This window comes from Camelus bactrianus, chromosome 1 (genome assembly GCF_048773025.1).
Source record: "Camelus bactrianus isolate YW-2024 breed Bactrian camel chromosome 1, ASM4877302v1, whole genome shotgun sequence".
In the NCBI taxonomy this organism is placed as follows: Eukaryota; Metazoa; Chordata; class Mammalia; order Artiodactyla; family Camelidae; genus Camelus; species Camelus bactrianus.
The window spans coordinates 413,941-434,398 of record NC_133539.1 but is presented as its reverse complement, the minus strand read 5'-3'; the positions used below and the strand labels follow the sequence as shown (position 1 = coordinate 434,398).

The window sequence follows — 20,458 nt, the reverse complement described above, 5'->3', positions numbered from 1 at the left end:
CAGCCCGGGCTCCAGTCCCAGCTAGTGACCCCCTGTGTGGCCCTCCAAGTGGCCTCTGGCCTGTTTCTTCCGGTGACAGCTGGAGCTGCAGGGCTGCAGGGGGACCGTGTGAGAGGCCCAGCCCTGGGCCCTCCCCTCAGCGGAAGTCAGCTCCCCTGGTCAGGAGGGAGAGCACGCGGGTGAGCGTGAGGGCGGGTGTGAAGGCGCTGCCCGTGGGGCAGGCACACAGGGCCCAGCTCTCCGGGCTGCTGCTCCCTGCAGCCAGGGGACCCCCACAGGGGGCGACACACCCCCAGTTAGCAGCCCAGGGCCCTCGGTTCAGGGGGCCGCTCAGGCCGATGCTGCTTGAAACCCTCAGTGATTTTCGAACGTGGATATCTCTGTCCCGCAAAGGCCCACAGATCACGCAGTCATGCTGGCAGCACGTGGACCCCCGCAACCCCCCGTCCCATCTGCGGTCTCCCGGAAGCAGGCGTCCCACACAGCCCTTGAGCGACCAGCATCTGAAGGTACTTCCCTCCTCAGCAGTCACCATGGGGCCAGTCGAGGAGATGCCCAGATCTCTCAGACCCTCAGCCTTCTGGGCTTCAGGAAGCCCCACCTCCAGCAGCTGCTTACGGGGACTGGAAGAGGGACGAGCGGCTCGGTGAGCCGACACCCCCGGAGGCCAGGGACAGGCCGGCCCTCTCCCGCCGCGGCTCTCCCTGGTGAACGCGGGTAAGTGTGGGTGACGGCCGTACTGCCTCCTACTGCGGGTCCCAGCAGCACCTGGCTCCCCGCAAAGGCTCAACCAGCGCAGCTCTCCAAACCCAGGCTCCGACACGACGCCAGTCCCTCCCACACACCCGCAGCCCCAGGGTGGGGTGGAGGTGCCTGCCAGATGGCCTTGCCCCCAGCAGAGGCCCCAGGTGGTGGGCAGCCTCAGCCAGGGTAAGCCTGACAGCTGGGAGGGGTGAGGTCTGTTTGGGCTGAATTGTGATCCCCCCAGTTTGTGTGTCGAAGCCCTGATCCTGTGTGACCGTGTGGACACAGGGTCTTCACAGAGGTAGTTGGGTTAAAACGTGGTCCCTAGGGTGGTCCCTAAGCCAATAGGACTGGCGTCCTTGTGAGAAGGAGATCAGGACACGGACACACACAGAGGGATGGCCACATGGGGACACAGGGAGGAGACGGCCGTCTACACGCCAAGGAGGGAGGCCTCAGGAGGAACCAGCCCTGTGGCACCCTGATCTTGGATTCCAGCCTGCAGACTGTGAGAAAATGAGTTTCTGTTAAGCTGCCCCGTCTGTGGTATTTGTCACAGCACCCAAGCTGACAGACAGAGGCCTGAGGAGCTGGGGCTTCTGGGACCAACACCCCAGGCTGTGAGGACCAAGGGACAGGTCACCCCAGCACCCGCATATGCACAGCAGAGGAGGAGCCAGAGCCCCTCCACTCGAAGCCCAACCCTGAAGGTGTCCTGACTGTGGGGCCCGGGGGGCACCTGCCCTCTCCAGGCCTCGGGAAAGATGGGCCAGGGGCTCTGTGCTTCCTTCAGAGACGGTTCTGGGCCAGGGCTTGCCCACGACTGGGGGCACAGACGCAGGGACGGGACCCAGCATGATGCTGGGGCCAGCTGTTGGGGGTGATTTTGAGGCGCTGACACTCTGGCAGGTGTTATAAATATCTCCTTGATGAGGCGGCCCTGGAATGCCCCGCTGTTTACAGGGAAAAGCCATCTCACCAGTGCCCAGATGCTGGCTTCTATTACCATCCTCCAGCCGCAGGGACCAGGGCCCCAGGCCCCGGGTCCCAGAGCCAGGCGGGAAGCAGGCTCCAAGAGCCATTCACACACGTCGTGCGGGCCCCCCACCCCGGGGTCCTGCCTCCTGAATCGCCTCCCAGGTAAGCCGCCTCCCGGGCCAGCCTCACCAGCAGTACCCGCACAGTGGGGGCCACGCACAGTGGGGGCCACGCACAGTGGGGGCCCCGCACTTGGTTTCAGGCTCTGTTGCCCCAGCCTTGAAATTCCCAACTTTTGAACAGGGGGCTGTGCTTCCGTTTTGCCCACAGCCCTGCTCTGAATCCTGGCCTCCGGCTCTGCCTCCGGGGAAACCCACACCCGGACAGGACCTGCTGGCCCCTTGGGAAGAGGGACGAGACCCCAGGAGAAGGTGCAGGCCCTGGGGTTGGGGGCCTCGTTCCAACCCCCCCTGGGGCGCCTCCGCCCTCAAAGAGCAGCGGTAGAGGAGCAGAAGCAAACAGACGACTTTAATAGAGTGTGACTCCCCGCGCAGGTGTGGGCGGCGGCCTGGGCGCCTCGGCGGCAGCCCGGCCGGTGGGCATCGGCGCGGGGCCGCCCTCCGGGCCCCGGCGCCCCCGGCGCGCCCTCCCGCGGAGCGGACGAGGAGCGCGGCGCCCGGGTTGGAACACGCGTTTATTCAGGGAGGCCGGGGCGCGGGTTCACCAGGCGAAGAGCGGGCGGCTGTCCTCCTTGGAGAGCTCGCACAGGCAGTTGAGCAGCAGCAGCGAGTCGCCCAGGAACTTGGGCGGCACCACGTCGATGACCAGCTTGCGCAGGGCGGCCGGGCTGCTGTGCAGCGGGTCGGCGCGCAGGTCGGGCCGCTGCTTCAGGATGCCGTAGGTGTTGATGAGGAACTCGCTGAAGGCCGGGTGCACGTCGCGGCTGTAGCCCAGCCTCTCCAGGCGCGCCGTCAGCGTCAGGTAGCGGTGCGTCAGCTCCCGCAGCTTCTTCTCATCCACCGAGCCGTCCAGGGACTTGATGGACGTCTGGGGGCACACAGACGGTGGTGGGCGGCGCCCCGCGACCCCACCAGGAAGGGCCCAGGGCGGGGACAGGGGGCCAGGGCGGGGACAGGGACCCAGCTTCCGTGAGCAAAGCCTGTAGATGGGTAACTGAAGCCCGGAGCCAGGCCGCCATCCCAATGGAGATGGCCTCGCCCTCCAGGAGACCCCACCTCCGACATGGCAGGGGTCTCCACCCTCGCTGGGAGAGGGCAGCTTGCCAGGCAGAGCTGAGCCTCAAGGGCTCCGTGGCCCCAGAGCCATTCCTGAGACTGTCCCAGGCCACCAAAGGACAGGGCAGAAGCAGAGGTCCTCACAGCCCGCTCATTGCCTCCCCTGGCATGTGTGCCTCAGACACCACTCAGCCTCAACCAGGCCTGCAGGCGTATAGGCATCACAGGTCACAGGGCAGGAAGGGTATCCCCGGGCAGGGAGAGGACCCCGGGCAGGGAGGGGACTCTCTGGGGGCAGTGAGAGGACTCCAGGGCAGGGAGGGGGACACCCTGGGGCAGGGAGGGACCCCAGGCAGGGTCGGGGGGTCCTGGGACAAGGAGGGAGCCCAGCCACGCTACCTGCTTGATCTTCTCAGGGATGTTGGACACGGTGAAGCCATAGAGCCGGGTCACTCCTGGGAAGACATAGGCCAGGATGCGCCGGTCCAGCTGGAAGGCGATCTCCCCGACTATTCTCCCATCCTTTTCAGTGCTGGTGAAGCTCTGGATCTCTGCAGGGGCGGGGAGGGGGGGGGGGTGAGACTCCCCAAGCAGCCCAGATCCCAGGTCCTTTCTTCATCCCTCTAAGATGGACGTGAACACGTTAAAAGCCTGTTTCACAGCCCAGCCCAGGATTGTTTTTTTTTTTTTTCCCCTTGTCACCAGCGAGTCTACCAGCACCTGGTCTGAGGTGACCACCCTGAGGCCCTGGCCCTATGACCAGGTGAACTTGGGATAGGCTAGGTGTGTCCCCAACCTGAGGGTGGGGTCCTAGGTCACTCAAGAACACATATGTAACACGTGTGGGTCCGGTCTGTGTGGCTATGTGGAACAGTGAGACTGTTTTGGCAACCCCTGTGCATCACAGGCTGGTCTAATGTTTATTTGATAATCTGACTCTTTCTTTCCTACGTTGTGCAGAGGATTGCTGGATTGGCAGGAGATTCTAATTATATTTCCCCAGCGTTACCCAGCACATCATCTACCCTCCCCTCCAAAACCTCAGACACCTGTGTCTGGCATTGTGGCTGGGTCAGAGGTAACTGGGCAGGGAGGGTCCTGGCGGCAGGGGCTCAAGCCCCTCACAGGGGCCCCGGAGGCCACCAGCTCCTAGCCGGCTACAGTTGGGCTGTGGCTGCTCCTTGTCCCAAGGCCACCTCCTGTCCTTCTGTGACCTAACTCATCCTCAAGGTGACCTTCAAGGGGCCTCGGACCCCACTTACAGACAAAGGATCTGAGGCTGTAACACCACTTCCCAAGCACTTTTAAATATTTTATGAGATACAAAATTCACTCTTTTCAGGTATGCAGTGTGTATATTCACCAAGTTGTACAACCGTCACCACAATCTAACTCGAAAACAGCTTTATAACCCAGCAAAACCCCCGTAGCCATCAGCAGCCACTCACAAGTCTCTCCCCTGCAGCCTCAAATCTGCTTTCTGTCCCTGTGGATTTATCCATTCCGGACATTTCATAGAAGTGGACTCGCACAATATGTGGTCTTTTGTGACCACTTCATTCACTCAGCATCATGCTTTCATGGTCCATCCACATTGTCACGTGTGTCAGAACTTCGTCCCTATTTACGGCTGAATAACATTCCAGCGTGTGAGTACAACACATTTTGTTTATCCAGTCCTCTGTGAACAGGCATTCGGGCCATTTCCACTTTTTGGTTATTATGAATAATGCTGCTGTGAACATTCATATAGAAACATTCATTTTGTGTGGATAAATGCTTTCAATTATTTAGGCAACATACCTAGGAATGGAATTGCTCAGACACAAGATAACCCTATGTGCAGCGTTTTCAGAAACTGCCAAACTGTTTTCCACAGCAGCAATGTATGTGGGTTCCAGCTCCTTCACATCCTCCCCAACACTTGCCGTTGTCTGTCGTTCGTATTGCAAGCGCCCTAGTGGGTGTGCGTGTGTCTCACTGTGGTTTCCATTTGCATTCACTGATGGCTGACAGTACTGAACATCTTCTCATGTGGTTATGGGGCTTGCTATGTCTTCTTTGGGGCAATGTCTCTTTAAGTTCTTTGCCCATTTTTAATTGCATTGTTTGTCTTTTTACTGTTGAGTTGTAAGAGTTCTCATATATTCTGGATACTATTTCCTTATCAGACACATGATATACACATATTTTCTCCCATGCTGTGGGTTGACTTTTCACTTTCTTGAAATGTCCCTTTCATTTCACCAAAATACATCAAAGTGCCTGATGTGTCTGTTTTTCCTTTTGTTGCTAGTGCCTTTGGTGCCACAGCTTAGAATCTATTCCCAAATCCGAAGTCATAAGATTTATGTCTATGTTTTCTTCTAAGAGTTTTATGGTTTTAGCTCCTTTAGGTCTTTTAAGTCTTTGATCCATTTTAATTTTCATATGTGGTGTGAAGTCCAATTTCATTTTTTTGCATGTGGATTTCCGCTTTCCCAACATAACGACATAATGTGTTGAAAAGATTGTTCTCTCTCCACTGGATTGTCTTGGTGCCTTGTCAAGCACCAACCCTGTAAATGCATGTTTTTAAATGTAGGCGCTGGGGTTGGACCTATTTGTACCGCGCTGTCTCAGTTACTGTGGCTTCATAGCAAAGTTCATAGAAACTGGGAAGCGTGAATCCTCCAATTTTGTTCTCCTTTTTCAAGATTTTTGCCTGTTCTGAGTTCCGTGTATTTCCACACAGATTTTACAATCAGCATGTCAATTTCTTCAAAGAAGCTAGGTGGGATTTTGAATGGGATTTCATTGAAATTCATAGATCAATTTGGGGAGTTTTGTCATCTTGATAATATTAAGTCTAATCCATGAACAGAAGGTGTTTTTCCATTTATTTAGGTTTTCTTTCATTAATTTCAACAATGTTTTGCAGTTTTTAGTGTACTCCTTCCTTAATCACTTTGCAAGGCCACAGAAATCACCCAGGAATTAAAGCTGAGAACCAGATGCGTCGCACAGAACCACGTTAGAGAAGGGGGCATGGAGGGGCAGGGCACAAACTCCTCCTTCGAAGTTAGTACGTTTCTCTTATCAGGACTCAGTCTCTCTCCCTGCCCCCCACTCCAAAGCACAAATTAGGTGGAAGAAACAAGCTACACCTGAAATGATCTAGAAATCATTTGTCACCCAACCTGGATCTTCCAAGATCCAGCCAAAAATCTATTCCTCAAAGAAAGGAGTCAATAAGATTGATAAAGTTCTAGCCAGACTTACTACAGAAGAAGAGAAAAGGCAAAAATTACCACTGTCAGAAATTAGAGATGGCATCACCACAGAGTTTACAGACATTAAAAGGATAATAATGCAATATTAAGAACAACTTTATGCCAATAAATTTAACAATTTAAATGAAACAGACCAATTCTTTAAAAGATATTAAAGTTTGCTTTTGTCAGTGAACTACCAAAGCTCACTCAGGAAGAAATAGATCATTTGAATAGCTTTATACCAACCAAGGAAATTGAAGCTGTTGGGGCAGAGGGGTGTGTCCCTACAAAGAAAGCTCAAGGTTCGGGTGGTTTCATTGGTGAATTTTACCAAACACCCAAGGAATACATAGTGCCAATTCTACACAGACTCTTCTAGATAATTAAAGAGGAAGGGACACTTTCTGCCTCATTCATTGAGGCTAACACTAACCTGATACCAAAACACACACAAAAAATGACATTATGAGAAAAGTATAGACCAGTGTTCCTCACAGACAGCAAAAATTCTTAACAAAAAGTTAGCAAATTGAATCCAACAATACAAAAACTATAATATATCATGACTAATATATCATGACTAATATATCATGAGATTTATCTCAGGAATGTAAGGTTGGTTTACAATTCAAAAATCAATCAGTGTAATTTACCATGTTAACAGACTACAAATGAAAACCAAATGCTCATCTCAGTAGATGCAGAAAAAGCATTCAACAAAATCCAACATCCATTCGTGGCGACTCAAAGCAAACAAGGAATTAAAAGGAACTTCCTCAAACAGATGAAGAGCATCTACAAAACTCAGCTAACACCATGCGTGTTGGTGGCAGACTGACGCTCCCCCCAAGTCAGGGAAAGACAGCAGTGCCCACTGTCACCATTTCTATTCAACACTGTTCTAGCCAATAAGACAACAAAAGAAAGAAAGAAAGAAAGAAAGAAAGAAAGAAAGAAAGAAAGAAAGAAAGAAAGAAAGAAAGAAAGAAAGAAAGAAAGAAAGAAAGGAAGGAAGGAAGGAAGGAAGGAAGGAAGGAAGGAAGGAAGGAAGGAAGGAAGGAAAGAAAGAAAGGGCGTACAGATTAGAAATGAAAAAATGAGTTTGCCTTTATTCACAAATGACATGATCATCTATCCTAAGGAATCTACACAAAAAGCTACTAGAACAAATATGTGGGTTCAGTTAAGTTACAGGATAAAAGGTTGTATTTGTCAGGGTTCTTCAGAGAAACAGAAACAGAACCAGAACCATGTATGTGTTTATTATAAGGACTTGACTCACATGATTATGAAAACGAACAAGTCCCAAGATCTGTGAGGGGGAATCAGCAAGCTGGAGGCTCGGAAGTTGTTATAGCCCCAGTCTGAGTTAAAAGCCTGAGAACCAAAAGAACTAATAGTGTGATTATAGTCCAAAGGACCGGAGACTTGAGACCCAAGAAGAGCTGTTATTTCAGTTGCAATCCAAAGACAGTCAGGGAGGAGGAACTCTGTCTTACTTGGAAGAGAGTCAGCCCTTTTGTCCTGCTCAAGCCTTCAACTGATTGGATGAGGCCCACCCACATTAAGGAGGCAAATCTGCTTTACTCAGTCTATTGATTTAAATATTAAATTGATCCAAAAACATTCTCACAAAAATACCCAGAATAATGTTTGACCAAATATCTGGGCACCTAATGGCTCAGTCATGTTGGCAAATAAAATTAACCATCATAGAGTCAACATACAAAATCAATTGTGTTACTGTATGCCAGAAACAAATAATCATAAATTCATATTAACAAAAAAATACTATTTATTATAGCATCAAAACCATGAAATATTAAGGGGTAAATTCAACAAAACTGTGTGATGTCTGTACATAGAAAACCATAAAATACTGCTGAAAGACATTTTTAAAGAACTAAATAAATGGAGAAATATAGAGGGAAACCTTGGAGATACTGCAGGTTCCATTCCAGACCACCACAATATAGCAAATAGCACAAAAAAAAGCAAGTCACATGGATGTTTTTGTTTCTCAGGGCATATGAAGTTTCACTATACTGTCGTCTATCATGTGCAATAGCATTGTATCTAAAAATACATGTTCATAACTTAATTTTAAAATGCTTTATTGCTAAAAAAAATGCTAATCATCTTCTGAGCCTTCAGTGAGTAATAATCTTCTTGCTGGTGGAGGGTCTTGCCTCAGTGTTGATGGCGGCTGACTGATCAGGGTGGTGGTTCCTGGAGGCTGGAGTGGCTGCGACAATTTCTTTAAAAGGGTAACAGTGAAGTTGCCACATCGATTGACTCTTCCATGAACAACTTCTCTGTAGCATGCAATGCTGCTTCGTAGCAATTAACCGCTGGTAGAATTCTTTCAAAATTAAAGTTAGTCCTCTCAAACCCTGACGCTGCTTTATCAACCAAGTGTATGCAGTAGTCTAGATCCTTTGTTGTCACTTCAGCAGTCTTCACAGCATCTTCCCCAGGAGTAGGTTCCATCTCAAGAAAACACTTTTTTTGCTGATCGTAAGAAGCAGCTCCTCCTCTGCTGAGGCTTTGTCCTGAGACTGGAGCAGTTAGGGTCCATCTTCAGGCTCCACTTCCAGTTCCCCTGCTGCTTCCACCATGTCTGCAGCTCCTTTCTCCACTGAGGTCTTAAACCCTCCAGTCACCCACGAGGCTTGGAATCCACTTCTTCTTCTTCCAAACTCCTGCTGGTGTTGACATTTGCACCTCTTCCCTCGAACCATGTTTTAATGGCATCTGGACTGGTGAATCCTTTCCAGAAGGTTTTCCAATTACTTTGCCCAGACCCATCAGCGGAATCGCTGTCTATGGCAGCTACAGGTTCATGAAGTGCGTCTCCTAAATAACAAGGCTCGACGGTCCACAGGACTCCTTGATCCACGGGCTGCAGAGGGGGTGTTGTGTCAGCTCAGAAACAACATGAATCCACTGTCCGTCTCCCTCAGAGCTCTGGGGAGACCGGTGAGTTGTCAGTGAGCAGACATACTTTCAAAGGAATCTTTTTTTTCTGAGCAAGAGACCTCAATAGTGACCTTAAAATACTCAGTAAACCGCGTTGTACACAAACGTGCTGTCCTCCGGGCTTTGCGGTTCCGTTTGCAGAGCACAGGCAGAGTGGACTGGGCATCGCTATTAGGGCCCGAGGATTTTCAGAGTGGTAGATGAGCACTGGCTTCAACTTAGAGTCACCAGGTGAGACATCAAAGGTCACTGATCACAGATCACCATAACAAAGACAGTAATAATGGGAAAGTATGAAACACTGCGAGAGTTACCAGAACGTGACAGATGTGAAGGGGGCAAATGCTGTTGGAAAAACGGCACTGACAGACTTGCTCGAGGCAGAGTTCCCACGGCCTTCCATCTGTGAAAAATGCAGTATCTGTGAAGCACAGTGAAGCGAAGTGCTATAAAATAAGACGTGCCTGGGCGGTGTTCATGGCTCTGAAGATGCAATATTGTCAAAATGCCACTTCTCTGAAAGTTGATCTACGTGACCTGGAGGTCTGGGACAATGCCAATCAAAATCCCAGGAAGCTTTTTTTGTAGAGATGGGCGAGTCGTTTCTAAAATTTGTATGAAAATGCAAAGGTCCTAGAATAGCCAGAACAACTTTGAGGAAAAGGACAAAGTTGAAGAACTTAGATCCTCTGATTTGCGGTCTTACTATAAAACCACAGTGACTAAGACAGTGTGTGTTGGAACCAATATGGACACAGATAAATGGGACAGCCTGGGGAATCCAGAGACACACACACAAGGACAACGATTTGTGATAAAGGCGTCAACGCAATTCAATGGGAAGAGAATAATCTTCTAAAACACTGGGTTTTCCCAGGCATCCGGGACCAGAGTTTCCAGAGATGCGGCCACTGAATATTTATCTTTAAAAGGTCCTAGTGGTGATTACTGTGAACCTATCTGTAAGTATCAATCTTTAGAATTTGGGGCCTCAGCCTTCCAGGAACCATGGCCTTTGGGAGACTTTTATTACCCACCGGAGTCCTGTATACTGGGTCTTAGCAGGGGCTGCCTTGTGCTGAGCTGGGGAGGGAGAGAGAGGGACGTGGGGCTAGAGAGTGATCAGCACCCTCTGGTCATAGCAAGGTGGGAGATAAAGACTGCGCAGTCAGTGAAACCCCCAGACATGGCGAGAACGCGGCCTCTGCTGGAATTCTGTTTTCATAATAAAATACATAATCTTATTAAAAATAATAAAGGCATATGGCAAAAAAAATTTTAACATTGGTGCTGGGGGAAGTGGATACCTAATGCAAACCTCATATCACACGAAAGTTAACTTGAAATTGAGCAGAAACCTAAATGTAAAGCCAAAAACTATAAAACTTCCGGAAGAGGGTATTGGAGAGGATGTCTGTGACCTCCGGTTTGTCAAAGATTCCTTGAGTAGGACACAGAAAGCAAGAATGCATATGAAAGAAAAAACCCAGTAAACTGAACTTCATCAAACTAGTGTTGCTCTTCAAAAACCACCGTTAAGAAGACGGAGCAGCCAGACTGGGAGCCCACGTCTGCAAAACATAGACTCCCAAAAGGCCGTGTCCAGAATACACAAAGGACTCTCACAACTCAGTCATAAGATGAGCAACTCATTTTTTCAAATGGCCAACGATTTGAACAGACACAGCACCAGACCCGGCCTCCCAGGCACACTCTCCTCCTGCTGTGGACGGATGAGGGTGGAGGACCCGCGCCCCGACCACCCTCCCAGCTGCCGGCCGCCCCGCCTGCCCCCGGCGGTGTACCGTTAAGATAGTAGCTCCTCCTGGTCCGGTCCCCGGAGGGCAGGCTACTCTCCGAGAAGCACACCTTCTTGGGCCGGACCACCTCCCTGGGCTCCAGCAGGGTCTTGTCCACCAGCGGGTCCTGCGAGGGGCTGAGGAGCGGGGACAGCTTCCTGTTGGAGCCACGGGGCACACGTAGCTCCGCCGAGTCGAGGAAAGCCTTGAAGGGCGCCTGGGCGGAGGTGGCACACCCCGGGGACGCGTCATCCTCGCTGGAGAGGGGGGCGTGTGAGCACAGCAGGTCCTCCAGGGAGGACGTCTGCAGCTGGGAGGGGGCCTCGGGGACACCGGTGAACCTTCCAAAGTCTGGAACTGAGGCAGGGAGGAAAGGGGGGAGAGGTCAGCTGATGTCCCTGAAACAGCCGAGAAGCGAGGAGATGGCTCTGGGAGCACTCGCGAGCCAGCCCGAGCTCTGACACCTGCGCACGCTCCCCAGGGAGGGGAAGGGGTGGGGGACGCCCCGCCCACTCCAGACGCTTCCCCCCCCTGCCGCCCATGCACCCACACACTCTGTACTGCACTGTGACTGTTTACGCTCCGAAATCTTGCCCAAATGGTGTCATCTGACGCGTTTTACTCTGAAACATACCTTTTAGCTGTAGATTTCTCTTCGATATTTACCCATGGTGAGTGGGTCATTCGGTAGCTGGATGGTTCACTTAACCATTTCCTGACACATGTGCACACCCACACAGACACACCCACACAGATTTTTTACCCATCGCCCTACTGATGCACACGAGGCTGTTTCCAGGTCTTGCAAAGCAAAGCCGTGCTCAGCAGCCTTCGTGGGCCTCCCTGCCACGGCGAGTGCCGTCCGCTGAGGGCACCTGGGCCCAGGGGTGTGTGTGCTTCAACCTTCTTGCTCTCTCCAGCCACGGTGGTATCTCCACGACCACCAGCCACTTCACCAGGGCGTGGCAAGCTCGGGCCAGGCTAATGGTGACCCGTGGCTTTTGCCCGGTCCCTGGTGGCGTCGAGCACCTCCTCAGGTGTTCTCTGGCCTCTCAGGCTTCGTCTCCATGAACTCCGTGTGCTCCCTGTTTTGGCTGGCTGGTCTTTTAGGGTTACACACACCTGTTCTTTTTGTATTCTGCGTACTAATCCCTTGTTGATGAAATGCCTTGTGTCTTCTCCCAGCGGGTGCCTTGTTTATACTTCAACCTCTTTTAATGCTAATTATTCTCATGTGGAATTTTTAAAGCTTTAATGTGTTTCACTAAATTTTCATCTGATTTAACAAATTTTAAAATAAGTTTTAACATATCGATTCTTTCGTGGTTTATGAAATCCTCTTCTATCTCCATGTCATAAATTTGTTCTCCTAGCAATAATGCAAATATATATTTGAGCAACTGTTTTTTAAGATTTATACTGAAAAATTATATCCTAAAATGTGCCTACTCAGGAACAAATTGATCTATCCCCACGATACTTCCCCAGGGGAAAACAAATGTTCAAAAGAAGGAAAGTCGTCAGAATGTGTGCCTTTTTTTTTTAATTTTGTTTTTGTTTTTATTTTGGGGGAGAGGAAACTAGGCTTATTTATTTACTTATTTATTGCAACGGAGGTACTGGGGATTGAGCCCATGCTCTAAGCACATGCTCTACCACCAAGCTCTTCCCTCCCCCGTGTCCTGCCTTCTGTCCACAAGGCCAGCACAGTCGATCCTGGCGGCCCCTCTCAGGGCGTCACCTCCTCCTGCCCCAGCCAACCACACGGCCCAGAAACTGTCAGCGAGACACCTTTCAGGAGTCACCAAGCATTTGGATCAAAGATCCCCAGAGCTGGGCTCTCCCCGCAATTGGGCCCCAAAGAAGACTGGAGCCCTGTGCCCAGGACACAGATTCTCCAAGGGGAGGTGGGCTGTCCCAGCAGTGCTTGAGGGCTCGACAACCTTGCCTCATGGAAGAGCCACATCCATGACCCAGTTTTAAACGGACTGTTGTGTGGCCAGGTGGTTTGCACTTTGCTTTTAGTTTCTATTTAGTGAATTGTAACTCCCTTCTGTTGCTCCCAAGCCTTAATAAAGTTGTGTCAAACATTAAAAAGAATTTTTAAAATCCCCAGTCAAGTCCAAATGTTCAGGTTACATTATAATAAAATTATAAAAGAATAACAAGAGTCAATACAAAATTCCATCTCAGAATTAAAAGCATTCTCTTCAGTAATGATCATATCAAGGAGAATATAAAAATAGGAAAAAATAATTATTGAGAAATAATTAAAATCAGAACACTATGTATTAAGACACCAGTATATTTTAAATTGTAGAGTAAAATTAGCAACTTAAATCCTTTAATTACTTTTAAAACATCAAAAAATTAAACATTCACATGGACATGAATTCTTAAAGAAAGAAAAGCTAGAAAATGACAAAAAAGACAGCAGAAATGAACCTGAAACAGCTCCACGGAGCATCCTGTGAGACAGCAGAGCTGTGGGAAGCTACTTTAGAGAAACAGAAAACATAAAGGAATTAAATTTTACCTCAGTAGAGGTGTTTAAAAAAATGAATTAAATTGGAACTGAGAAAAGTGATAAAAGAATGACTAGAAAGATAATGTTCAAATTATGAAAGTATTCTTTACATGTGAATATTAATTGAAACTTTTAATAAAAGGAGACATTTTCTGGGAAATTATTTTTAAATGACTCAGTAAGAAGGAGATAACCTAAATGGACCAGTGAGCACAAGAAAAACCTGGAAGTTACAGACTCACAATGACCCAAAGGTCTGCAGGCCTGCGTGGTTCGTGGATGACTTCTTTCAAGTTCAGTAAGTATGAACTGTTTATTCATAACCCCTACATCGTATAAATGAGGTTGGAACACTGAACAGTCAAAAGATGCTTGATTATTAAGGTCATAAATTTGCCACAGCTCCAGCATCAGATCACTGCAAGGATAACCCACAGGAAGAAAACCGAGCCCACGTGCACATGGGAACAGAGTCCAGAGACCCCAGCTGAAGCCCCACCAAACAGATGGCTCCACAGGCCCAATGCAGGCCCAGGGCCCAGGGGTCTCACCAGGAAACTGCGTAATGAGACCCACCAACAACCCGAGGGGAGTAGCAGAGGCACCGCCACTGATGCCGAAACGAGGTCATAAAGATTGAACAAAACGAGCCGTTTCTCAACATTTTTGTTCTTTAAAAGTAAGGACTAGAAAGACGTCCCCAGCACCCAGCCTGCACCCCGGGGCAGACGGGGCTGTCACTGCACACCACGCCGAGGAGGAAGGGGGACAGGCCGCCGACGCCAGCGGTCCTGGGAGTATGGGGAAAAAGACAGAGGAAAAAATAGCGAGCATGTGTGCTGTCAAGCTCATTTAAACTGACCATACCTCAATTTTTTAAAATCTCATTTAAAACAAACGTTTGTAAATAGAGCAGCTACAGACTCAGAAAACGTCGGAGAACAAATTGAAAACCTTAGTAGAATAAAACAGTTATGTAGAGGCTGGACACAGGACGAATCTTCCCAGAATCCAGCCGCGCTGGCACCTGAGACAAGCGGGAGAGGGGCCAGCCCCTCCCGAGGGACAAAGTGCTCAGGGGCAGACTCAGTGATCAGTGTGGAAGAGCTAGTTGTGAGAAACGGCTAAAGAGACTCGAAGAAGCCGAGAGCCAGAGCAGCTTAATGAAACCACAGTGGGGAAATCGTCCTCTGGGTAAATGTGAGAAAAGAAACGTGAAAAGGAATCGCCCTGTCTCCTGAGCCAGTGATTCCGCCTCCTAAGGAAGGAAACCTGCTATAAAGTGCTTTTTGCATTGGCGTTTATCTCAGGGTAAGAAAGAAGAACGGAATTTCAGACATAAGGAGAGAGTTCATTAAACAGGCTCATGTGATTTTGGAACATTACACAGCCATTTAAAAGCACATTTATAACTATACAGAAATAACTGTATTGAGATGTAACAGAGAAAGAGGCAAAGGAAATACTCAAAACTACTTAAAATTAGCAGACGGCCCACCCAGGACACCAGAGCCGAGGGGACAGTGAAGGCTCTGGTGACACCAGGGCCCTGCTCATCCCCTCCGTCCCTTTGAGGACATGCGTCAGCTGTGGACCCAGAGACCCCGGCGGGGCTGTCTCACCCTCGGCGGAAACAGACGTCTATCTGGTGACGTGGGGCTGGGAGATGCGGCAGGGAGGCCTCGCTGCGGCGTGTAGAGGCCGCAGCCTCCCCAGAAGAGCATTCTGGGTCTGTTTTAACTTTCAGCTGCACACAGCCTTTGACTCGAGGGTTCCCCAACGGCTAGCCAGCCACAGCCCACAGCAGCACGCAGGCAGGAGGCCGTCTGTGGTCACGGGAGCGCAAGGGCACTGCCTGTGGCGGGGTCCGGACCAGAGGGTGGCAGTGAACCGCCGGGATAGTCCGCCCCCCAGGGGCCCCGTTTAGGCACCAAAGGACCCATAGCACCACGTGAATATCCACCAAAACCCTTGGAGAGGAACCCGAGAGAACACTGACGGTGGCTGCTTTTGGGCATGGGGCCAGGAGCACAGGCTCGGCCTTGGGGTGTTTATCAGTCTGCCCTGAGTGATGCTTTTGAAAGAGAAAAAACGGTTTTTAAAGCACATTCTGTTTCAAGTGCAGACACAAAGGGACTGGTGGACCACGAGCCATTGCTGTGCAGTGGCACCTTCTGTCTGTGACCTTGAGCTGCTCCAAGAACCCCTGCTGGTTCTCCAGACTCCAGGGCCAAGGCCAAGGCCTAGGCTGCACCTTCTGCAGAAGGCTGAACCCTGGGCATGGAGGTGGCCCACGGTGACCCTGGCCCACACCCTGTGGCTGGGGCCCCACGGCCTCTCTGCGGAAGGCTTGGTGGCCTCGGGCTGGCCAGGGGCTGGGGCTCCTCCCAAGACTGGTGTCCAGCAGGCTCTAGGCTTGCCCACGGGCAGGGGTGCTGGCTACAGTCCCAGAGACTCTGCCCTGACTCGGACCCTGACAGGGACAGCCTGGCCTGAGCAAGGGCCTACACCTCGCCCAAAGCCCACCCTTCCAGCCTAGGGAGGCTAGGAGTGAGGGAGCCCAGAGAGCCTGTCCCCTGCTGACCACATGTTTGGATCTGAGCCTGGAGGGGAGGACCCAGAAAGACTCAGTTCTTGGGACAAAGGGTGACAAAGCAGCATGAGGCACGTGACTCAGAGGCTGTCACAGCATAGACGAGGCCTGGGGACAAGTGCTTTTTCAGCCACTGTCCACTAGGTGTCCCTTGCAGGCTGAGAAGCAGCCCTGACCCTTTGTAAGACGTCACATCCAGGACACAGCACCATGAGGCCAGTCGCTCCTCCACAGGTGCCCGATGCCAGCTTGTGCCTTGGCCACCAGTGGGGGCTCAGAGCATGGGCCCCAGGGTTTCTCCAGCTGCCACTTCTCTTCCCACCGTCCCCCCACAGGACCCCCTGCTGGTCTGAGCTCCCTCCTCAAGGGCCCCTTGAGGCTGGAGGCGTGGAGATGCTGTGAGGGACTCTCGCAACCTGGGACATGCTCGCCCTCGGGGCTCTGCGCCCACGAGCTTTGTGCAGGGGCCTGATGGGTGACACTGACCGCAGTTGGGAGGCCATTGCCATGCTGGCTCAGAGGCCATGCAGGCGTTTGGGTGGACTCCAGGGAGTGACCACACCCAATGCAGATCCCAGTGGCCAGTCCTCAGAGCACCCGGACATCCCACTGGGGAACCGGCAGCTTTGGGAGCAGCTGCTACAATGGAAAAACACCTCACACCCAAGTCCACAGGGCACCGGAGCAGCATCCACCCACCCTCACCATCGCACTGCTGGGTGGCCAGGCAGTGCGAGTGACCACCTGCTCCAGGGCACATGGCGCTCGCCAGGTCCCAGTGCTCCTCCGGCATCAGGGGCCCTGTCCGGAGTCCACACCCCAACCACACAGAGACCAGGTTCATGGCAACCACCAAGCCCCAGCTCACACTCTCCACACGTGAAGAGAGCGTTTTCTCACAGAAAAGTTTAAAGCAGAACCAACGACTTCTGCAGAAAGTGACCAAAGTCTGTCTTTCCTGTGAAGTCACAGAAGGCTTGAGTGGCTTCTACACTTACTTCCACCAATGGCTGCTTCCCGCCCCGGTGCAGCTCAGCCACGTGACTGCCTTGGTGGACGGCTGGTGCGGTTGGCACACAAGATGCCATGGCTGGGACGAGCATGCGGGGCCCAGGGGGGCGAGGCCCTCAGGGCCCAGAGGAGGAGGAGGCTGCCGGGCCCGCCCGACCCCCCAGGACTGTGGCCCTCAGCGGCCACTACGGACAGAGTCTCGCCCGCGCACGTGAGTAACCTGCCACCCGTTCTGCAGGGGTGGCCTTGGTGGCCTAGAGACAGGGGACACACAGGACACACAGCGGGGTGAGCAGCTCGGCCCCGGTCCACCCAGGCCTGGGGCTCACCTGCACTCCCGGGGGAGCAGTCCTCAGGGTAGGCGGGCGCCCTGGGGAAGAGGGGGTCGTGGGCCCCTGGCCCCCCGCTCTCCTGGCAGCCCTCCCGGAGCAGGCGCTTCAGCATCTGGTTCTCCTTCAGGAGGCGCACCTGCTTCTTGAGGTCGGCGTTCTCGCTCACGAGCCTGTTGAGCAGCTCGCTGCCCTCGGCCATGGCCGTGTCCGTCCACAGGCGCTCACGTGCGGGCCTGCCGCCCCATGGCGGTGGAGATCGGAGCCCAAGATGCTCCAGAAATGCCGAGACCACGGAGTTCCAGCGGCCCGGCCTTCCGCAGCCTTGTGATGTCGCCTTAAAGAGGCAGCAATGGTGTCCTTCCCGCCTTCCCCTGGCTCCTGGCCCCTGGCCACGCGGAGCACCGCCCACGAGCAAGCAGAGGAGGGCTTGTGAGCAGTGGGGCCTGGCAGATTCCAGGGTGGGGGCTGAGACTCACGCAGGGAGGGCACCCCAGCAGAGGGAACAGCAGGTGCCAAGGCCCGAGGCAGGAGCTTTCCAGCACATTCTGGGAACCCAGGGCTGAGGGAGACGTCCACAGGCCTGGTGGGGCTCCTGCCTTCACTGAGCGACCCTGTCAGCCACCAGCCCTGCAGTGCGGCTCCCTGACCCTTTCCCCCCGCAGGGCCAGCCGAGCCCACAGAGGCAGGTGGTTGTCCCCTAGAAGCTGGGCAGTGAGTGTCTGGCCTGCAGACTCTTATTCCAGTGCACCCCTGGGATGCACATTTGAGGAAGGAGGAGACAGTGGGTGCAGAGGGAGGCAGGCCCAGGGTGCCCCCCGACAGCTCCCACAGCCCACGGAGCTCTGGTGGACTCCGGGGAGGCCACCTGCTGACTGCACTCCCCGAAGGATCCAGGCAGCACCTCAGCCTCCTCACACGGACCACGAGCACTGAGTGTCTGGGACACTGACCGTTACTGGACCTGAGGGCCCCCAGCCAGGGCACGGGGTCGTGTGGACCAACCACACACGCAGTCCCACCAAAGTGAGACTCCAGTCCCGTTGGTGTGACCACCGTGAATCCCACCCCTACCCTTTCACTCACTACCCGTAAGGTAAACTCAGCACTGTATCCTGAGGAAGAACAGAGCCCAGAAAAGGAACAGCACGTCCTCCCTCCCCTTCAGCCCTGATGCCCACCCAGGGAGGAGAAGCAGCCTCCAGGCGGAGCACAGCCCTTAGGTCCCCCAGACCAACCGCTCAGGTAGTCACCTCAGGGCAGAAATCCTCGGGTTGGCTGGCAGAGAAAGGATCCCTAAGTCCCAGCCATCCCTTCTGCATCCCGGGAGAGCGGGAATGCAGACAGCGGGAACGCGGACAGCGCCCACTGAGGAAGGCAGGCAGGGGCCTCCAGGACCCTGAGGACAAGGCCAGGGCGCGCGAACGGCTCCCTCTGCTGCCTCCAACCCTCACATTTCTTTCCCACCCCAAGAAAGCCCTCTCCAGGGTCCTGCCAGCCGGGGACCTGCCAACATCCCTCCTGTTTTCTGGTCCTGATGTAATGCTCTTTTAATACACTCAATGTGCTAACAGTTTAGGCTTTTTCTATGTTCGTGAGAGAAATTGATCTGTCTCCTTTTCTGGCCATGACTTGGTCTGGTTTTGCTATCAAGGTCATAGTGACCTTATAAAGTGACTTGCAAAGGGTTCTCTCCTCCATTTTCTGGATATTTGTGTTAGACTGTTATTTCTCTTAAATGTTTGATAAATTCACCAGCAAATCCGTGTGAACCTAGAGTTTTCTTCTGGGGAATTTCTTAACTTCTAATTCAATTTCTCAAATAGATGTAAAGTTACTTAAAATTTCCATTTTCTCTCACGCCCATCTAGATAACAACTATCTTTCAAGGAGTTTGTCCACGTCATCCCCATGGTGCAAGCCTGGAATGCTGGCATCACATAGTTCACAGCTCCCTATCACCCCTCTGTGACCTCTGAGACTAATCAGTCCAGTCAAGGCGGAAGCCACACTGTGGCCATGCAGACCCAGCGTGCCGTCAGCAGGCTTTTGCAGGAGGATGTAAAGCAGAGCAGTGGGAGCCGTGGCCCCGAGGCGGGCGCAGTCTGGCCGGCTCTCTTCCGCAGGGTGGGTGGCGGTGCGCCCTTTCTCAGTCTCAACCTAAGTGGTTAGCTTTCTCACCTCCCCTGACTGGAGGACTCACTTCGGTTGCACTGATCTTCTCCACCACGTCTTCTGGAGCATTTGATTTCTTTTATCCAGTGTTTCCTTCCTTCTACTTACTTCGGTTTTAAGATTCTTAAGGTGGGCACTTTGAACACCAATTTTAAACCTTACTTACAGCATTAATAACAAGGCTGTAAACATTTCTCTAAGCTCTGCTTTTGCTACATACACAAATTTTGAAGTCATGTTTTTATTTTCATTCAGGTTGAAATATTTTTTAATTTTCCTCGTGCTTCCATTTTTTACCATAGACGGCTTAGAAGTGTATCCTTTCATTTTCAAAAATTTGGGACTTTCCAAATCTCGTTACTGATTTCTAATTTAACTCCATTGTGGTCAGAGAATACACTCTGTATGGTTTCAATCCTTTTGAATTTCTTGAGACTTGTGTCATGACCCAGCACGGCCTATCTTAAGTGAACCGTCCGTGGCCGCTTGGAAAGAATGTGAGCAGTTACACAAATGTCAACCACGCAAGCTGGTTGAAGATTTTCTCTACAGTTGCTGAGACAATTATTGAAATCTCCCACTTTAACTCTCTTTAGTTCCACCAGCTTTTGCTTCATGTGTTTTGAAGCCCTGTTACTAGGCGGTCCCTGTGGAGTCCGCGGTGACCAGCGCCTGGTGGAGGGCGCTGCAAGGAGCGGCCGAGATGCCCCGTTCTTGAGACCCACCCCACAGGCAGTGGGACGGGCATCTCCTAAGCCACAGGGGCCTGTCTCACGCTGTTTCCCTCTCCAGTTGCCTCCTAGAAAGTCCAGCACTGTGTCTGGAGGCCGACAA

General features: G+C 52.0%; 1 protein-coding gene across 1 annotated transcript; it reads right to left on the bottom strand.

The window, feature by feature from the left end:
* Positions 1-2,266: 2,266 nt before the first annotated feature.
* Positions 2,267-17,796, bottom strand: SPATC1L (spermatogenesis and centriole associated 1 like). The gene is made up of 4 exons (XM_045503987.2): positions 17,450-17,796; positions 10,996-11,346; positions 3,357-3,508; positions 2,267-2,769 (listed from the first exon to the last, which is right to left on the bottom strand). Exons 1-4 carry the CDS (start codon positions 17,649-17,651, stop codon positions 2,443-2,445), a joined length of 1,032 nt encoding a protein of 343 aa, XP_045359943.2. The 5' UTR covers positions 17,652-17,796; the 3' UTR covers positions 2,267-2,442.
* Positions 17,797-20,458: the final 2,662 nt, after the last annotated feature.